This window comes from Ilyonectria robusta (assembly GCF_021365365.1).
Source record: "Ilyonectria robusta strain PMI_751 chromosome Unknown BGZ61scaffold_3, whole genome shotgun sequence".
NCBI classification, from domain to species: Eukaryota; Fungi; Ascomycota; class Sordariomycetes; order Hypocreales; family Nectriaceae; genus Ilyonectria; species Ilyonectria robusta.
The window spans coordinates 3020674-3037104 of NW_025764437.1; the positions used below are offsets into that span (position 1 = coordinate 3020674).

A 16431-nucleotide genomic window follows, 5' to 3' on the forward strand; every position below is an offset into this window, starting at 1 on the left:
ACACCCCACCAACCACAACTGCACTGGTTTTTGCAAAGCAGCGGTCTGCAGGTGCACCAGGGCAAGCACAGTGATTTCGGTGACAACGGTTCCAATAGTCGCAACGGGGTTGGCCAACGGCGGCGTTGTCGGCTACTGCCTCCACTATAGAACAATTTCGTTGGGTTTGTTGCAATTATGCAGCAGCAGGTTTGAACAACACCATCAACCAGCAAGGCTACCCTCGTCCCCAAGACATGTAGCAAGCCACGGCATTTACCTGCGACTGCTAATGATTACAATCTCCGGGTGGCCATTTCTGTTGAGGTGTGCTGCATTGAATATGAAATTCATTTGATCTTTTGGAATTCCGAAGCCGATATGCATCTGTCTACCCGGTACCAAAGCGTGCCGTACGAAATTGAGATAAATAATTAAGAATGCACTTCAACTCCCATCCTGCCATCTCCCAGCGACCTAGTAAATCCGTTGCACTGTGCAAGTGCTGCAAGGCTCGTGGACCTGGCAATTTCACCATGTCCGTATCGGCCTGTCAACACGTTCTGCCTATACCAAGGCCCACTCTCAAGCAACCTCCTCCACCATCTTGCCCGACGGTAGCCCACGAGGGCCACCAAAGACGACTCCCGCAGGACCTTGCGCAATCTCACCGGGCACCGCCACGCGAACACCGTTCTTGTTGCTGACCCACCGCACGAAAACAGCATCGGGCTTCGGAAAGCCGTCGACGAGTTCGCCGGCAGCAGCTGCGGCCTTGCGGTTGACTTTAGGTGCCTGTTTCTTGAGTAGCTTGTTGATGGTTTCCATCTGTGATAGCGAGTTAGCAATTTGCAACCTATATTTCCACTGAGGTTGGTGTTTGTGGGAAGCATCCGTACCTTGACTTCTTCTGTTCGCTTCTCACTAAGATTGCGGCGTCGGCGTGCCATTTCTTGTCGCCGCATAGATAGCTCTTCAGCTGTAAAGACCTTCTTCGCTTGGACCTCTGTGATAAAGTTTAGTGTCTGATTTGGTACAAACTCTGGGGAATGGATGTGACATACCATCAGACAGCTTCATGTACTGCTGGGGCTCCTCCTCGAAACGCGCTCGCTGGCGCTTGGTGAGCTTGGTCATATCCACCTCGTCGTCTTGGCTGCCTTCTTCATCGCTGTCGGCCTCTTCCTCCTCATCATCGTCGACTTCTTCACCAGCAACTTCGATTTCTTCGCCCTCAGCGTCTTCGTCATCGACCATGGTCTCATCCATGCCCATAGTGTGATCGCCCATGTCGCTATCGGCAGGATCACTGAGGTCATCATCATCGTCGTCGTCGTCGTCTTCGTCATCAGGCACCACCTTAAGTGCAGATGCCCTGGGTGCCGGCTTAGACCTAGAAGGCTTAGAGACTTTGATAGTAGGAGGCGGTGGAGCCATGTCCATCTCGATATCGCCCTCAGCGTCTTCTTCACCCTCGGCGTCCATGTCAATCTCGTCTTCCCCTTCGGCATCTTCGTCCATATCATCATCCTCGTCCTCCTCTACCTCAATCTCATCCTCCTCTTCTTCCTCATCATCCTCTTCGGGGCTCGAGTCGACAACATAGCTCTTCCTAGCTCCACGATTTCGCTTGCCCTCAACAATCTCGCCACCCTCAAAGGCGCGCCCTCCACGAGTCGACTGGCGCAGATTGTTGTTGGAAACTTTGACAGTCATGTTTCGGTGGGTGTCGCGGGAGGCGCCCGAGGCGCGACCCGAGGTACGTCTGGAAGACATGGTGCTTGGTTCGCCTCTTTCTGGGGAGTCAGCCAATCTGGCGTGAATGGAAATGACCTCATTGGCCTTTGCAGCGGCGGAGCGGCGCGGTCGCGAAGCCATAGTAAGTCTCCGCACTGGCGGGGCTTGGCAGCTCTATTTGGGGAAGGGGGAATGATGAAGGTGCGAGAATTTCAGAGGGAGCGATAATGGGAATTTGGGCTGGTGGTGAGTCCTTTGAGATGGTTCCGAGATAGTGAACGGGTAGCTGGAGCCGGGCGGGGGAATATTAAACGGTTGAGTGGGAAGGAGTAATGGCGGAAAAGGAGCTTGGGGAGAGGTTGAAATAAGCTTGGCCGGTGGAAGGCTCAGCAGCCAACTGCGCTGTTCGCCAAGGGAGGCAGAAAGAAAGTGAAGCAACGGGTAAAAGGCCAAGGTGAAGTGTAGAGGGCATAGGCAAAGACAGAATTGGTATGGTGCAGTGCCAGGTCTGATGTCAATGGCAATCCACGGATTGGCAAGCAGACGTCGCCAGAAGACACAAGGCCAAGATGGAAGGTGGAAGATGTAAGATGCAAGATGCAAAGACGCGAGGCTGGTGACACGTCCCGTCGCCAAACAAGCCACGAATGAGTCCTCAGGTACAAAGTACAGAGAGATACGTCTCGCGAGGGGATTCGCGCAGTCAGACGGGCTTGGTGCCACGACAAGGATGCGTCCTCAAGCGGAGGGTCCGGCAGAGTTCGTCCGCCGTCTGCTATCAATGCAAGGCATACGGGATATCAAGGATCCAACGCCGAGATACCAGGGGACCCGTCTTCGAGCCACTGACCCAGCGATTGCGTACTCGTCGTCAATCGCGCGCGCCCAATCAACGACAGACGATCCACTCAATCGCTGTTGCTCAGTCGCTCATCCAACACGCCGACTCACTCAGATCCAAGTTGAGTAGAGCCGGGTGCAGCGATGACGACGGCGGCGGGTGGCAACGGGAGGAGGGATGTGGAGGGAAGTGAAGATCAGCGAGCGAGGCAGAGGCTGAAAGAAAATGATGGGAAGGTAGGGCAAATGGTAGGACAAGAAAATGCCACAACTTACCTGTCACAATGGCACGGGCAGGCAAAAGGTACACGGCGTCGGTGTTGGCGTTGTTGGGGGGTCAGACGGTTGGTCGTCGGCTCTCAGTCGCTTGTCACACAGCCCTCGCGCAGCTATGATGACCCGAGCAGGTCGATCTGCGGCAAGACTGACTGCAGACCCCTTTACCAATTGCAAAGCAAATCTGGCGTCGATGAGAAACACGGGGCTGGCGGTTGGCCTGCGGCGCTGCGCTGGATCCGGATTCTAGCCTCCTACGTGCTGCCGCAGTCCCACGCTGCCAACTCGGAACAGCGCAAAAGGGACAAGCCTGCGCGCGCTCACACGCAGTCGGTCCCCGCTTCAGCTGTGTGCTCGGTGAGAGGCCAGAGGCTGTGAAGCGCGAAGGTGAATGCTGGGTTGATGATCGATCTGGTTGGCTGGCTGGCCCCCCGAAAATGAAATGACCACTCTCTGTTTTCGCAAGACGAGGCTGAGAGGGCTGCTGACAGGTGCTTTGCTTGTGCGATTGCCACTGGCGTGAGAGTGGAGCTGCCCGTCTGTGGTGAGAAGCGACTGGGGGGATGGCGGAATGAAGGGATTGGCGTGTTTGAATCCTCACGTAAATGGTGTTTGCTCCCTAGCAATTGAATCAATCTAGTTATCCAGAGAGGTTGGCTGGCTGAGGTGGCCGCTCATGGAACGGTGGACGGTGGACCGAGCCATGCCACCGTTACACACCGAGGCTGGCTCTCACGGACCTCAACTCCGGGGTTCTACCGTTTCAAACGGGCAGACCTGTGGCGGCGGATGTTGCTTACCACCAGAGTCCCTCAACGTTTACAAAGTTGATCTGCCTCGAATGAATTGTAACATTGGATGAATTATAAATTATATGATATTAATTGGTAACATGAATCAAGCATAAGGTAGGTACTGCCTGTACCTGCCGCCGCATAAATTCCCCAACCTCATCCGCCTCACGCGACCGTTTCCCGGCGCCGCCTCCGATTCTACCGAGGCACATGTCATCCCGAACCTTAGCCGCCACGACATCGGACATCTCTACGATCCAAACACACCCGTCCCTCTCCCATTCACTTATTAATGTGATTTCCCGAGTCTCGGATCGATTGTGACTGAATCGCAGGCCGTACTTCAACATGAGCGACTCAGAATCGAGACCAGACAAGCCCAGCGTGCCGAGCTGGCAACGCGCCAACCCCGAGGAGAACGAACCCACTGCAGCAGCGTCATCGCCCACTGCGACGGAGACTGAGACCGAGACCCAGACCCAGGCCGAGGTCGAAACCCAGCCTGAGACGGAGGTTACGGCTTCTGTGCCAGAGGAGGACAGCCTTGAAGTTGCGCGCAAGTTCCTTGATGACGAGGCTGTGCGCGATGCGCCCTGGGACAAGAAGGTCGCGTTCCTGAAGACCAAGGGCATCGACGATGTCGGCATCAAGACACTCCTCGGCGACGAGCCGACTCCCACTGCTTCAGAGGTACACTCGTAACCTCACTATGACTCAATACATTGACTAACCTCTCGCTAGGATAACCCCATACAAGAAGTCGCCATCGCACAACCACCCTCACAGTCCATGTCCACCCAAACCTCTACGCCGACCCTCTCCCAACCGCAAACCGACCGCGCCCCGATCGTAACCTACCCCGAGTTCCTCGCCAAGCCCGCCCGCCCTCCGCCCCTTGTCACAACCGAACGCCTCCTCAACACTCTCTACGGCGTCGTCGGTCTATCGACCCTCGTTTATGGCACGGGCAAGTACGTCCTGGGCCCCATGGTCGACGCCCAGACGGAAGCCCGCGCCGAATTCCACGAGACCACCGTCCACAACCTCGACGCCTTGGTCTCCAAACTCGAGAAGACCGTTTCCGAAGTGCCGCCTGTTAAGAAACAGGCCACCGGTACCTCTGGCGCAGGCGATGACGAGAGTGAGGCCGAGGATCCCACAGAAATGTTCCACCGCGACATGGGCACTCAGACGTCACCACCCCTGAGTACTGTGACGATGGCTAAGAATAAGGATGCCGGTGGCGAGTCAACTACAAAGAAGCAGGCCGACCGGCTTGCTGGACTAACCAAGACCTTGTCGGGTCTGAAGGATGAGTTCCGGTCCGAAAGCGAGGGCATGGATGGTATCAAGACGCTGGTTGACGTCCTACGCGATGACCTCGACTCCTTGACGTACACGGGCCAATCAGCCAGCACCTATGACCTATACGGCCGGTCACGCAAGCCTGAACCCGAAGACGAGATCCGCAAGGTCAGAGATAACATTCGACGAGTGAAGGGCGTGCTTCTGAGCACCCGGAATTTCCCTCCGACCGCAAGGTGAACGAGGGATGGTATGGGGACTGGATATACACGCTCCTTGGTCACGTAGGACGGGAGATTTATTTGTACAACTATTCTGGGCACTCTTTGTACTATGCACAATATACCCTTCATCTACACTCAAGTGTGAAAATGACAGACACCTAAACCAGCACATCCTGACAAGCCTCTCTCTCCTAACCTGCTCCATATCACTCCGCCTCAGGGTCTGGTAAGTTGTAGCGCCTAAAGAGGACCTGCCAAGTCATGACGGTAACGTGTTCGAAACCTCTGTGTTCTGCCTGTTGCTCCCGATACCAGGCTGTCGTCGGTCGGAAGTTGTATTGCATGTGATACTCAGCACTGCCCCGCACTCTCCGAAGTGACTCCCTTGTGTGTTGATACAGCCGGTTCTGACATTTCGTCGAGCCCAGTAGGTTGAGTCCCCGCGGCGGGTGGAAGATGGTCGTCATCCGCCCATCCTCTTGCTCCGGTTCATCTGGTTCATCTGGATCATCAATGTCCATGTGATCCGGCGATGGTGACCGAGGGGTTGGCGTCACAGGCGCAGTTCCGGGCTTGACCATCTTCCAGCCCCTCACCGGCAGTGCAGCGTCTGGAGCAGGTAGCCAGAACTTGGGATCTTGAGCGAACCTCTCCAAGTAAGAAAGGGTCACATCCATTGGGTCGGCGGTCAATTCATTCGACGGGATGTTGAATCCTGCAATCCATACTTTCATTATGGGTTGATTTGGGTTTTTGATCGCATTCTGCTCGTCATAGAACTGAATCATTTCGCGCTGCGCCTCGATGAGATCGCTCTCGTACACTTCGTTGCGGATGAACCTCTCATTTGGTGTTGGATCCCATATGAGCAACTCGGACTCGTGCCAGGGTTTCTTGTGGACGTTCACAGGCCGGTGCATTACAAACCAGGGGCGGCGAGGTGGCATGCTGCCTTGAGGATATAGGGCTTGATCCCATGGCCCTTCGATTGTGTAGAACAGTGCCGCCATGGTGTTGCGCTGTGAGAAACCAACTTCCTCAAAGGGCGTGAGCCAGTTGAAGCATTTATAGTAGGTCATGAACAGAGACTGGTAATCCCCGAAGTGATATGCCATGTCACGGTGCCAATAGGAAACTGGGAATTTATAGAGCTCGATAGGACACCATTTGCCGACTCTGCCAATAAGATAGTCAAGAAAATCCGTGAGATCTCTTGATTGGTTGCTCAAGGTCATTCGGGGTGCAGTCAATTGCTCGGGACCGGACTGACCAGTCGTCTCTTGTCGGTCTGTGGAATGCTTGAGTTGTTCTTCGTGGTCATGTTGGATGTGTATCTCATCTGGGTCGTCCGTTGTTGATGGTGAAAATTTGGGGCGCTTAATATGCCGAGAGAGCCTTTCTGGAGCACGAACGCAATCGCTTGACCCGAGGACGGTGAACTTTCGGAATTGGTTCATGTTCATGACAGACCACCACCCAAACCAGTTGACCAAACTCTGCTCATCATTTCCATTAATAGATTCAGGAGCGAATATCAGCGGGCTCGGATGCTCAGGCTCATTGACAAACTTTGTCACGATTTGCCACGTCTTAAACATGGCCGTGACTGCGTCATGGTTGATTGCCCCGTGTTTTTGCACTCTAGCTGAGGTGGCTGATTGTTCCTTCTCGGCCTTTTCGATCGCTAGCTCATACAGCCAGTCAGCAATCCCAGCACACATCACAAGTCGAGCTCGCTGGTAACGGTCGATATTGCCTTTGCTGCTGCTCTGCCAAAGCCACTTCAGGAGCACACAAGCTTGTTGAGGCTGAGAAACAAGGAAGCTGGGTGTCACCAAGATCGCGGTTCCAAACTCAAGAACTGGCTGGAGACGGATAGCCCCAAGTTCTGCAAATGAATCTGACCCATGAGGTACAAGTGTCGGTGTTCTCAAAGATTTTGAGAAAATCCAAAACCTAAACCTGTCTGATTTTGAATTGAGGAGGTTGTTGAGCCCAGGAAACAGCCGAATAGAATATGCTGCGTCTTCATCAATGATAACAACCCCCGCATCTAGGGTCGTAAAATGAGACCATTGCCCAGGGTAAAGACTGCTATGAATTTTGCAGTCCCCATTACAGGCCCGGAGCCAGCGGGAGAGGAGCAGGCTCGCAGGAGCAGCAGATCGTGAGAAGGCGAGGAAGAAAGATTGTTTGGTGGTGGTGTTCTGCAGCCTTGCAGGGAGAAGTCGGCTGTATTCGAAACCGAAAACCCGCTGGAAGAGGGCTGCCCGTATGCCCGGAGGTAGGTCTTCACCACCATGATCAAGATCAAGATATGATGGGATAGGGGCAAGGGAAGAAGCTTCCAAGAACTTAGGAGCCTCAAAGATGATGAATTTCAAGGAGCTTATGCTATCGGATTGGGTTGGCAATTCCCACTCCTCACACTTTGAAGGATGCAGTAGGATGCAAAGCTCACCCAAGTGGCAGAGTATACCGAAGGACCAAACCTTGAGCCGTTCTGAGATGTCTGTGAGACTGGCGGCATTGTCGCAGCTAGTCACGACACCCCTGAATAGCGGTCTTGAAGCAGCTTGGGTCCAAAAGTCTCTACCGGTGCAGGCATGTGTGAAGACCAACGTTTCTGAGCCTTCTAGCTTAGACGGCCAATGTTGCATACTTTCTTCGGGAGTCCCGTGGAATGAAAGCGGGATAGAAGCCGTAGCATTGGGGCCGAATCTCGCGTCTCTAGTTACATGTGGAGTGTCTAGGTACACGCCATCATTACCATGGGGCGAGAGAGTCGTGGCGACGGGCGGCGGCGGTATACTTGAGAGCGCCGGAGACTGCTCGCTGATTTCTTCTTTGGGCTGCATGGTGTCCCGTTCAACCCGAAAACCAGCAGCGGACGATTCAGGTAATGCATCATTGATGAAAAGACTTGCTTCAGGTTCCGGTTCTGCTGGTGGTTGGACATCCGGCTCGTCACCCCAACGCACCGACTTCTTCTTTTTCTTCACGCCCGTTGAAGAAGCTTTCCCTGACTCCCCCACCGGGCGGCCATCGGAATCGGGTTGTTGTGCATCTTGAATCTGCATTTCTTCCGGAGTGCTGCTAGTGATTGGATCAAGCCTTGATGCCGCCTTCTCACTAAGTAGTTCTCTTTCCGCAGGATTGAGGTGGAAGACGCTGGGCGGTGGCTTCGGGGGGGCCGTGGTTCCTTCCTTGTCGCGGAATCCTTTCTCAAGCTTTCTCATAAGGTGAGAATTCAGGAGCTGTGGTTTCTTGTTTGGATCCACGGCAGCATCGAGGAGGGTAGGCCTTTTCTTTCTTACTTTGCCACCCGCAAAAACATTGTTATTGCCGCTGGATGCCTCACGAATAACCGGCTGGGGGGGATTTGCTTTAAGCTCCTTTGGCGGCTCCTTTGATTTGTAAGGGCCTAGCTTGGACCTGAGTGTTGACTTTACCACCGGCTTGGAAGGTGCTTCACGAGCACCTGCAGCGGTGCCAGAGAATCGCCTGGTTGAGTCCGGGTCGGAAACCCCACGATTCGGTGATTTCGTTGGGGTCTTTTTGGGCGCCTGGCCATCCAAGGCCGTAAGTTGACGTTGAGAAGAGTTCTCCAAAGACCCGCGCCGGCTGGGTGGTGGATTTTTGGTGTTCGGTGTAGAGGCGACCTTTTGATCTTCAATCTCTTCTTCCCCCTTGGGGTCCCTTTCAAGGTCCGCTAGATAATCTTCCAGAGACTTCTCGTACACAGACAGCTCGAGGCCTCGTTCCGCACGCTTGAGATTTCGTTTCTCGTGGCGCTCCATTTTGCCGTAGAGCCTGGCCACAACGGCCTCTCTCCAAGCAGTGATGCTCTGCCTTGATTTGCGCTGATGGCCCTCCTTCTTTTTACTCTCTTCCCAGTCTGCTAGCATGATGTCGCCGAGGTTCTCCTTCGGCTCCCATGAAGCTTCCCAGAGAGGGTAGCCTTGCCAATCGATGAGATATTTTGTCGTCCCGTCTACTTCCCCTTCCGCAAGGACATCGTTGACTAGCCATTCCTGGTCGGAGTCAGGCTCCTCCTCAATTGTTGACGTGACTGAATCCGCTTCATTCTGTTCATCCATATCCATGGACTCAGCGGGTGAGTTGCTCATTGCGGTTGATGGAAACGAAAAATTAAAACGGCCAGAAATTAACTATCCCTGGTAATAGATAGCCCGACGTCCGTGGCTTGGGTTATTGCTGAATGCGACTGGCACAGCGTACCAAGACGTGGCTGCTACACCTGGCGGGATGACAAAAAAAAGGACCGAGGCGAGGTGCTGTTCAAGCCAAGATGGTCACACACGTCGATAAGTCATCCCCATGACCAGACGTTCACTACCAAGCGTAGTCACCCTGCCGTACCCAGGTAGTTGGGTTGGCCGGGTTGGCAGGGACTGTGATCGGGGCCAGTGAGAGTTGTTCTCGATTGCCGCGAGGAATCTCGATAAGAAACGGGACGAGTGAAACGGAGAAGTGCGTCTTGTCTTTGCTCCGTGGCGTGCGTTGCGTGAGTTTGGGTGAAGAGTAAGAACAAGAGGCGAATGATGAGCTAATGGGAATGACAACGTGGGGTTTTGAGACGGCGACCGGATGAAGGTGATTACCACTATGAGAGTGATGTTGTTGTTGGCGAAAGGAAGCGTGAAGTTTCCCCTTGTTGTTGCCCCTGCAGTTTCCTTCTTCGCGCTGAGGGCAGGTGCGTTTCTCACGCGACGGCACGTGATGTGTGGCTCTGTGACGAGAGGTCAGTGTCGGGCTGCACCTAGCGACGTGATTCACTGAGTCGAATGCTCGGCAGCTTCTAGATCAGCGTGGTGCAGTACGAGCGGCTCTATGATATTTGCTTCTGGCTGCTTGGAAACGGGTTAAACGGCCGGGGTAACTTCGTAATTAAGGGCTGTAACCGTCAGATAATATCCAGCCAGGTAAGGTTAGACACGTATGGACCGCTTGTGCTGATTAGCGACGCCTTCTTTGGCGCCTCGCCCCTAAATTTGGAGCCACTTAGGCAGCTGTCAAAACGGTCGCATTCGGTGCCAGCCATGGTCTCCAGGGCATGGGCTAGGCCAACGAGGTTCGTACCTTCAATGGATGTGCTCATGGAACCGGAGGTTGCAGTTATTGCCAGGTTACAAGCAGTGGAGGGCGCCAGTGCAAGGCGGCTGTGTGGGCTTGCGTTAGGCGGGTTCAAGGGTGCTTGGGTGCCTCCCTCACCTCCCTTGTAGGTCTGCAAGTACTTGATACTTGAAGGAGGGGGGGCCAACGGCGTATTCACCGCGTGGTGGGATCGACCCTGGATGGCAACTGGCGCAGGCCATTGGCTCTAGTGGGTGCCACCTAATTACAGCACCACCTACAGTAGCACATGTGTTGTCACCACAGAGCTCCGTGGGAGGCGTAGAGGGGAATGCTACCCACCTTAGGTAGGTATGGAGTGCTCCTCAATTCCGTCGCGGTCGGGGATTTGCATTTGGGGACATTGATAATCCCTCCTCGGCGGGAAAGCGCATCGCTGACGGGATTGGATTGTCTACATGATCACATCTATAATTGGAGCCTGCTCCTAGGTAGCTGTCATTCAATGATAATCACAAGGCCGTCCGTCCTTTTTGTCGTTGCCTGGGGGGCGCCGTCCGTATCGGGAGTTCCAAGCTCCGGGTGCTGCTATTTTTTTGGGCCAGCTTGCATTCCCTCCACCGGGCTGCCATTTCAACTGTACCAAGTACACCGTAACCTTACCCCTCGACACGGGATAAGGCACAACGACCGCCTATCGCCAGAGCCGCGCATTCTCTCCCTCTCCACATCCCACACATCATCTACGTCGACTCCCTCGCCTCCAGCGCAGCGCCTTCGCCCTCACTCTCATCCTCCCGACGACTTCGCTGAAGCCATCCATCGCTACCATGGCCAACGACGAGTATGATGTGCGTGCCCTACCCCCTCATGCGCCCCCCTCGTCTCCCACCGCGTTGCTGACCAGTTCCCCTGTGTAGTTCCTCTTCAAAGGTGCCGTCACCCACCCCCTAGGACACCACCTAACCCCAGCGACCCGCGCAGCGCCGACCTCTTACTGACTCCTTCGAACCTGCAGTCGTGTTGATCGGAGACTCTGGAGTCGGAAAATCCAACCTTCTCAGCCGATTCACTCGAAACGAGTTCAACCTCGACTCCAAGTCGACCATCGGTGTCGAGTTCGCCACCAGGTCCATCCAAGTCGACTCCAAGACGATCAAGGCCCAGATCTGGGATACCGCCGGCCAGGAGCGATACCGCGCCATTACCTCCGCCTACTACCGCGGCGCTGTGGGAGCCTTGCTCGTTTACGACATCAGCAAGCACCAGACCTACGAGAATGTCACGCGATGGCTCAAGGAACTGCGGGATCACGCTGATGCCAACATCGTCATTATGCTGGTTGGAAACAAGAGCGATTTGAGACACCTGAGAGCTGTCCCAACTGAGGAGGCCAAGTCCTTTGCTAGTGCGTCTACTTGGCGCGCATGCATGCGTCTATGCACATTCGCGTGCATTGATGGGAATTCTTTTGCTAATCTTCGTACTCGCAGGCGAGAACCACCTGTCCTTTATCGAGACTTCTGCTCTCGACGCCAGCAATGTCGAGCTTGCATTCCAGAACATCTTGACCGGTACGTCGCCCCTGGTCCAAAACCCCTGCTACCTGGGCCTGGACCTGATATTGACGATCCCACGCAGAAATCTACCGAATCGTATCCAGCAAGGCGCTCGACAGCGGCGACAGTGCCCAGGCCACGATTGGTGCTGGCACCAACATCTCGCTCAGCAAGCCCGCCGATGATGAGTCGGCGTCGGGTGGAAAGTGCTGTTAAGTTCTCTTCGGGGACCGCTTCGCAACGGTTTATAGGGCTTGGGGGTGGGATACCAGGCGTCTCGTTTGTTCCCCGGAGATGCTCGTCACATAAGGAGAGACTCGAGGAGACGAGGAATCGTGATACGCCTTTTTTGATATCAGAAGGCGCGGTTACTTCGGCTTTCCTTTGTTCTTGTTTGTCATGATGGTTGTCTGGGTTGATGCGTCCAACGATCGCTGCGACATGGTCATCTTACGTAGCTGAAATGAATCCTTTAATGCTCATTCACATGTACCTGCCTGCATTCTGTTGACTTGCAGTGGTCTCCGTTGGGTTGAGAGGCACTTAGTACAGACCCCTCGCTCAAGGCTCTCAACAAACACACTCAGAGAGGAATGCCCGGCGTGGTGGCGCCAGTCGCATTTGCAGCTTCCATCACTTGTAGCATCTCCAATGGACTCTCCCTGCAAGTTTCGGGCCACATACCGGGCCTCCCGCCTGGGTCTTGACCTCGATTCAGCGATCTTGGTGAGTGGCATCTGTGCTGTCTAGCGGTGTCGACGGCGGCTCCACTTACCACGATAAGAACGACGCTGGAGCTTATCGCAGCGGAGAAAATCCGCTGCCGACCAAATTTTTTGGAAACCTGCCCGCCATCGCCGCAAAGCCAGTCCAGCCATTGTTTTACACTCTTTGCGAAGACTGCAACAACCCAGCGGCAACACTTCTCTGCACACAATGGCGGCCGTATACAAATCCATTTCCAAGTCGAGTGCGACCAAGCCCGATGCGCCCAGCAATGGCGTCAAGAAGAACAAGCAGAGGGTCTTGATCCTCTCCTCCAGAGGTGTCACCTACCGGTAAGAAATCTTGCACGCGGCTTGGTCGAGCGCATTTGTCTAACGTGAACCTTGCCGCATAGACACCGCCATCTCTTGAACGATATCGCCTCGATGCTTCCTCACAGCCGAAAGGATGCCAAGTTCGATTCCAAGACGAAGCTCTACGAGCTCAACGAGTTGGCCGAACTCTACAACTGCAACAACGTCCTCTTCTTCGAGGCGCGAAAGGGAAAGGATCTTTACGTGTGGCTCAGCAAGGTCCCTAACGGCCCTACTATCAAGTTCCACCTCCAGAACTGTGAGAACAAGCGACCTCCCAGGCCAATCTCAGAGTGCTAACGTACAACCAGTGCACACCATGGAGGAGCTACACTTCACAGGCAACTGCTTGAAGGGCTCAAGACCGATCCTGTCGTTCGACGCTGCCTTCGAGAAGCAACCTCATCTCCGAGTCATTAAGGAGCTCTTCCTTCACACCTTTGGCGTTCCCGAGGGCGCCCGCAAATCGAAGCCTTTCATTGACCACGTCATGGGATTCAGTTTCGCCGACGGCAAGATCTGGGTACGAAACTATCAGATCAACGAGGTGGAGCCTTCAAGGGGCGATGACGAGGAGGACAAATCTCACAAGTCGAGGGTGGCAGGCAAGGATACGGATGTTAACCTGGTCGAGATCGGTCCCCGGTTCGTCCTTACGCCTATTGTCATCCAGGAGGGATCGTTCGGTGGCCCCATCATCTACGAGAACAAGGAGTTCGTGTCGCCAAACCAGGTGCGATCAGAGATTCGAAAGGGCAAGGCCTCGCGACACAATGCTCGCGCTGAGCAGACCGTAGGCCGGTTGTCCAGGAAGGGCGATCTAGGACTGCGAACCAAGGGACCCCGGGTGGCTAAGAGCGAGCTGGATACCAAGATGCTGTTCGCTTAGACTTTGTGATACCTGTCGATACTCTGGCTTTCTATGCCTCTAAAACCGGGACGGGTGTAGGAGTTCATGGGGATTATGTAGTGCCGTTCATAAAAGGAATTTTCGCTTGTTTTATTGCGAATGGTTTTATGCTACTCTCTGATAAGTTATCCTAGTTCACCGAAATGCACAACTCCGCTATCAGTTGCATCATCATTTGGCCCGGTGACCGGCAAATGTTCGGCGATTTGGTATCAAACGCGACTCAGACCAACCTGCTCTCTCGACGTGTCAGTCATAGCCCCTTTCCTCCAACTTGTACCTTCGATCTCATCTGCGACATCGTCCAAGCATAGCTGGAATCGCGATGATTTTGTCCACCGCAATGGATGCAGACTGTTCCTTTCAATTGATGCCGCAGCGCATTTCCTGCACTCTTTCAAGCCCCAACGCCGGGGTGGCCGGTCAGTAAGCCACCAGTGTTAATCGCTTCTTGGTGACGCAACAGTCGACACCGTGAGGCTTCAAGGGAGCTTTTGGCGCTCTCATCTCATCCTTCCTCCACCCATTCTTTACGGCCAGCCGTGAAGAATAACCCGGCACCTGTCATTTCAGGCACCTCGGGCATCCGCCGTCTAATACCACGCGTACTTTGATATCATATCAAAGCGACTCATTGGACGTTACCCGTTTGGTTCACTCCAGACACTAATCCACTGACCTTTCGGTCCCTATCATACACCAAAATGACACTTAAATTTGGTACGTATCTTTGTCTCTTTTCTGTCTGCCTTGGTACCTACCAAGCTAACATCATCCAGATCCCTTCGCAGTGGCGGTCCTCGGCTTCTGATACCTCACACAGAGAACCTGTCAAATTTAGCAAACAAGGAGCAACGCAAACTCTCGTGTTGTCTCCTTTGTTTCTACTGAACCCAGAGGCCATCACTCGTCACCCTAGGATCATATCCATTTTCCCAACTTTTTCCGTCAACCCCATTTGTCCCCCCCCTTTCATAAACACAACCAAAATGGCTTCACCTACATCTGAAACACACTGCTTGACGGGGCTCCCCGTTGAGATTCTCCTCGACATCTACCACCAGCTCGATCTGGATGGTATCTTCAACTTTGCTGCCGCACACAGGACGTTCTTCAACCTATTTACGGAAGGAAAAGCATCAATATTACTTCCGGTTCTGTCTCGAGACTTTAGTCCGCTCGATGAGCTTTTGCAAGTTTACACTGCCTCCGAGAGTGACTTGGAGTCACCGGGAGGGCTGTATGCACCCCGCAGGATTGTCTTTCAGCGTCATGCTGGGGATATTGGAACTGTGCTTGCTCCACGATCGGAAAACTGGCCTATGGAAGCTGCAAAATCTCGGGTGGGCTTTACACCTATTGTCAAACTACGAAAGCCCAACACGTCTCTCAACCCAGGTCTTAAGACGGTTATTTTGACCGAACGTGACTTTGGACCTCTCCTCAAATACTGCCAACTTGTGCACAGATGGGAGGAACGGTTTCCCCAGATGAGATGGTTCCACGAGTCGGAAAATTGCAGACTCCTCCGACCCCATGAAGCAGAGAGATTCCGCAGAGCCTTTTACAGGTGGTGGCTATACGGCTTCTACTTCCACGGCGAGCTGCCAAGACCGAGGGTCGGGCTTCCAGAACCGTATGTGGACGACATTCGGACGAGCCAAATGCGATGCCACTCTACGAGCGAGCTGTTGGAGCTGATGGACTTGGTTGAGACGATGAAAGATGTAGTTTTGCACTACCTCTGTCCTCGTCTCGACCCTTATCAGCAAGATGTAAGTTCAATCTGAGACTCTATCAAGTCAACTACTAACATGGCATCCAGGACACTTGGGGTCTACCACTTATTGACACCGTTGATCGTCCTCAGTCGTTGATGACGGGTTGGAATGACCAAAGCCGCTGGGGTCGTATTGTCAAGACGTATGCAAAGCTGGGCCCCAAGGAGCTGATGCATCTGTTCGAAAATATCTACAGCTATCCTCGCAAACGACTGATCACCGAGGCGAGCCTGCACCACCCCAACTTTACCTTGGACCAGGAATCTATCCAGATTGCCATTCGATGTGCCTTGGACGAGCGACAATGGCTGGACAGGATGCCAAGTCTAGCAGAGGATGGCAGCGGCGGAGTCATAGACTTTGACGATGAGCGCGACGGTGAACGTCTGACGTTTTGTGGTGATGCTAGGCCGGATGGATCTCTGCCGCCAGGCGTCAGATATGTCCGGTCCTTTTCGCAGTATTCGCCTCGAGGAGATGACGGATCGTACTTGGAAGAGCCTCAACACCAGAACTGGACGGACGGACGGTTTATGGTGCCTTCGGTGCGCTGAGGCTTGTGTTGCAATGGTGTTAGTTCCTTTGTTGAGCTCATGGTGCTGGAAGATTGTAGTGTTCCCGAAGGGTATAGGTAGATTTAGAATATTGGAGCTTCGGCTATGGTCTCTCAGATTGACTTATATTAGAGACACGCAACGTTGCCGTTTGTTCAGTGAATCTTATCTAGTCGATCCCAAGCGAGGACGGGGGATGGAAGCCCAGAAGGCTCGTCTGCCATCCAAACTGGGCGCCAAGTGACTCAAGCGCACTAAGAGACACAATCTTAACATTGGCTTCCAGTGGCGTTACA

General features: G+C 53.9%; 6 protein-coding genes across 6 annotated transcripts; 4 read left to right on the forward strand and 2 right to left on the reverse strand.

Moving 5' to 3' along the window:
• Nucleotides 1-564: 564 nt before the first annotated feature.
• BGZ61DRAFT_473910 (PAPA-1-like conserved region-domain-containing protein) lies at nt 565-1857 on the reverse strand (the record flags this gene model as incomplete). The annotated part of the gene is made up of 3 exons (XM_046248517.1): nt 565-807; nt 879-985; nt 1044-1857. The coding sequence occupies 3 exons, from the start codon at nt 1855-1857 to the stop codon at nt 565-567; spliced, it is 1164 nt and encodes a 387-aa protein (XP_046110095.1).
• Nucleotides 1858-3974: 2117 nt separating this feature from the next.
• BGZ61DRAFT_528504 (peroxisomal membrane anchor protein conserved region-domain-containing protein) lies at nt 3975-5171 on the forward strand (the record flags this gene model as incomplete). Its single annotated transcript, XM_046253265.1, has 2 exons — nt 3975-4316; nt 4368-5171. 2 exons carry the CDS (start codon nt 3975-3977, stop codon nt 5169-5171), a joined length of 1146 nt encoding a protein of 381 aa, XP_046110096.1.
• A 190-nt stretch (nt 5172-5361) lies between these two features.
• Nucleotides 5362-9255, reverse strand: BGZ61DRAFT_341849 (uncharacterized protein; the record flags this gene model as incomplete). Its single annotated transcript, XM_046239460.1, has 3 exons — nt 5362-7543; nt 7643-8000; nt 8037-9255. 3 exons carry the CDS (start codon nt 9253-9255, stop codon nt 5362-5364), a joined length of 3759 nt encoding a protein of 1252 aa, XP_046110097.1.
• A 1421-nt stretch (nt 9256-10676) lies between these two features.
• On the forward strand, nt 10677-12526 carry BGZ61DRAFT_444049 (ras family-domain-containing protein). Its single transcript, XM_046244940.1, has 5 exons — nt 10677-11103; nt 11173-11185; nt 11271-11660; nt 11746-11826; nt 11894-12526. Exons 1-5 carry the CDS (start codon nt 11083-11085, stop codon nt 12025-12027), a joined length of 639 nt encoding a protein of 212 aa, XP_046110098.1. The 5' UTR covers nt 10677-11082; the 3' UTR covers nt 12028-12526.
• A 138-nt stretch (nt 12527-12664) lies between these two features.
• BGZ61DRAFT_514567 (Brix domain-containing protein) lies at nt 12665-14027 on the forward strand. The gene is made up of 3 exons (XM_046252214.1): nt 12665-12869; nt 12932-13149; nt 13202-14027. Exons 1-3 carry the CDS (start codon nt 12748-12750, stop codon nt 13777-13779), a joined length of 918 nt encoding a protein of 305 aa, XP_046110099.1. The 5' UTR covers nt 12665-12747; the 3' UTR covers nt 13780-14027.
• A 762-nt stretch (nt 14028-14789) lies between these two features.
• On the forward strand, nt 14790-16135 carry BGZ61DRAFT_342658 (uncharacterized protein; the record flags this gene model as incomplete). Its single annotated transcript, XM_046239527.1, has 2 exons — nt 14790-15575; nt 15626-16135. 2 exons carry the CDS (start codon nt 14790-14792, stop codon nt 16133-16135), a joined length of 1296 nt encoding a protein of 431 aa, XP_046110100.1.
• Nucleotides 16136-16431: the final 296 nt, after the last annotated feature.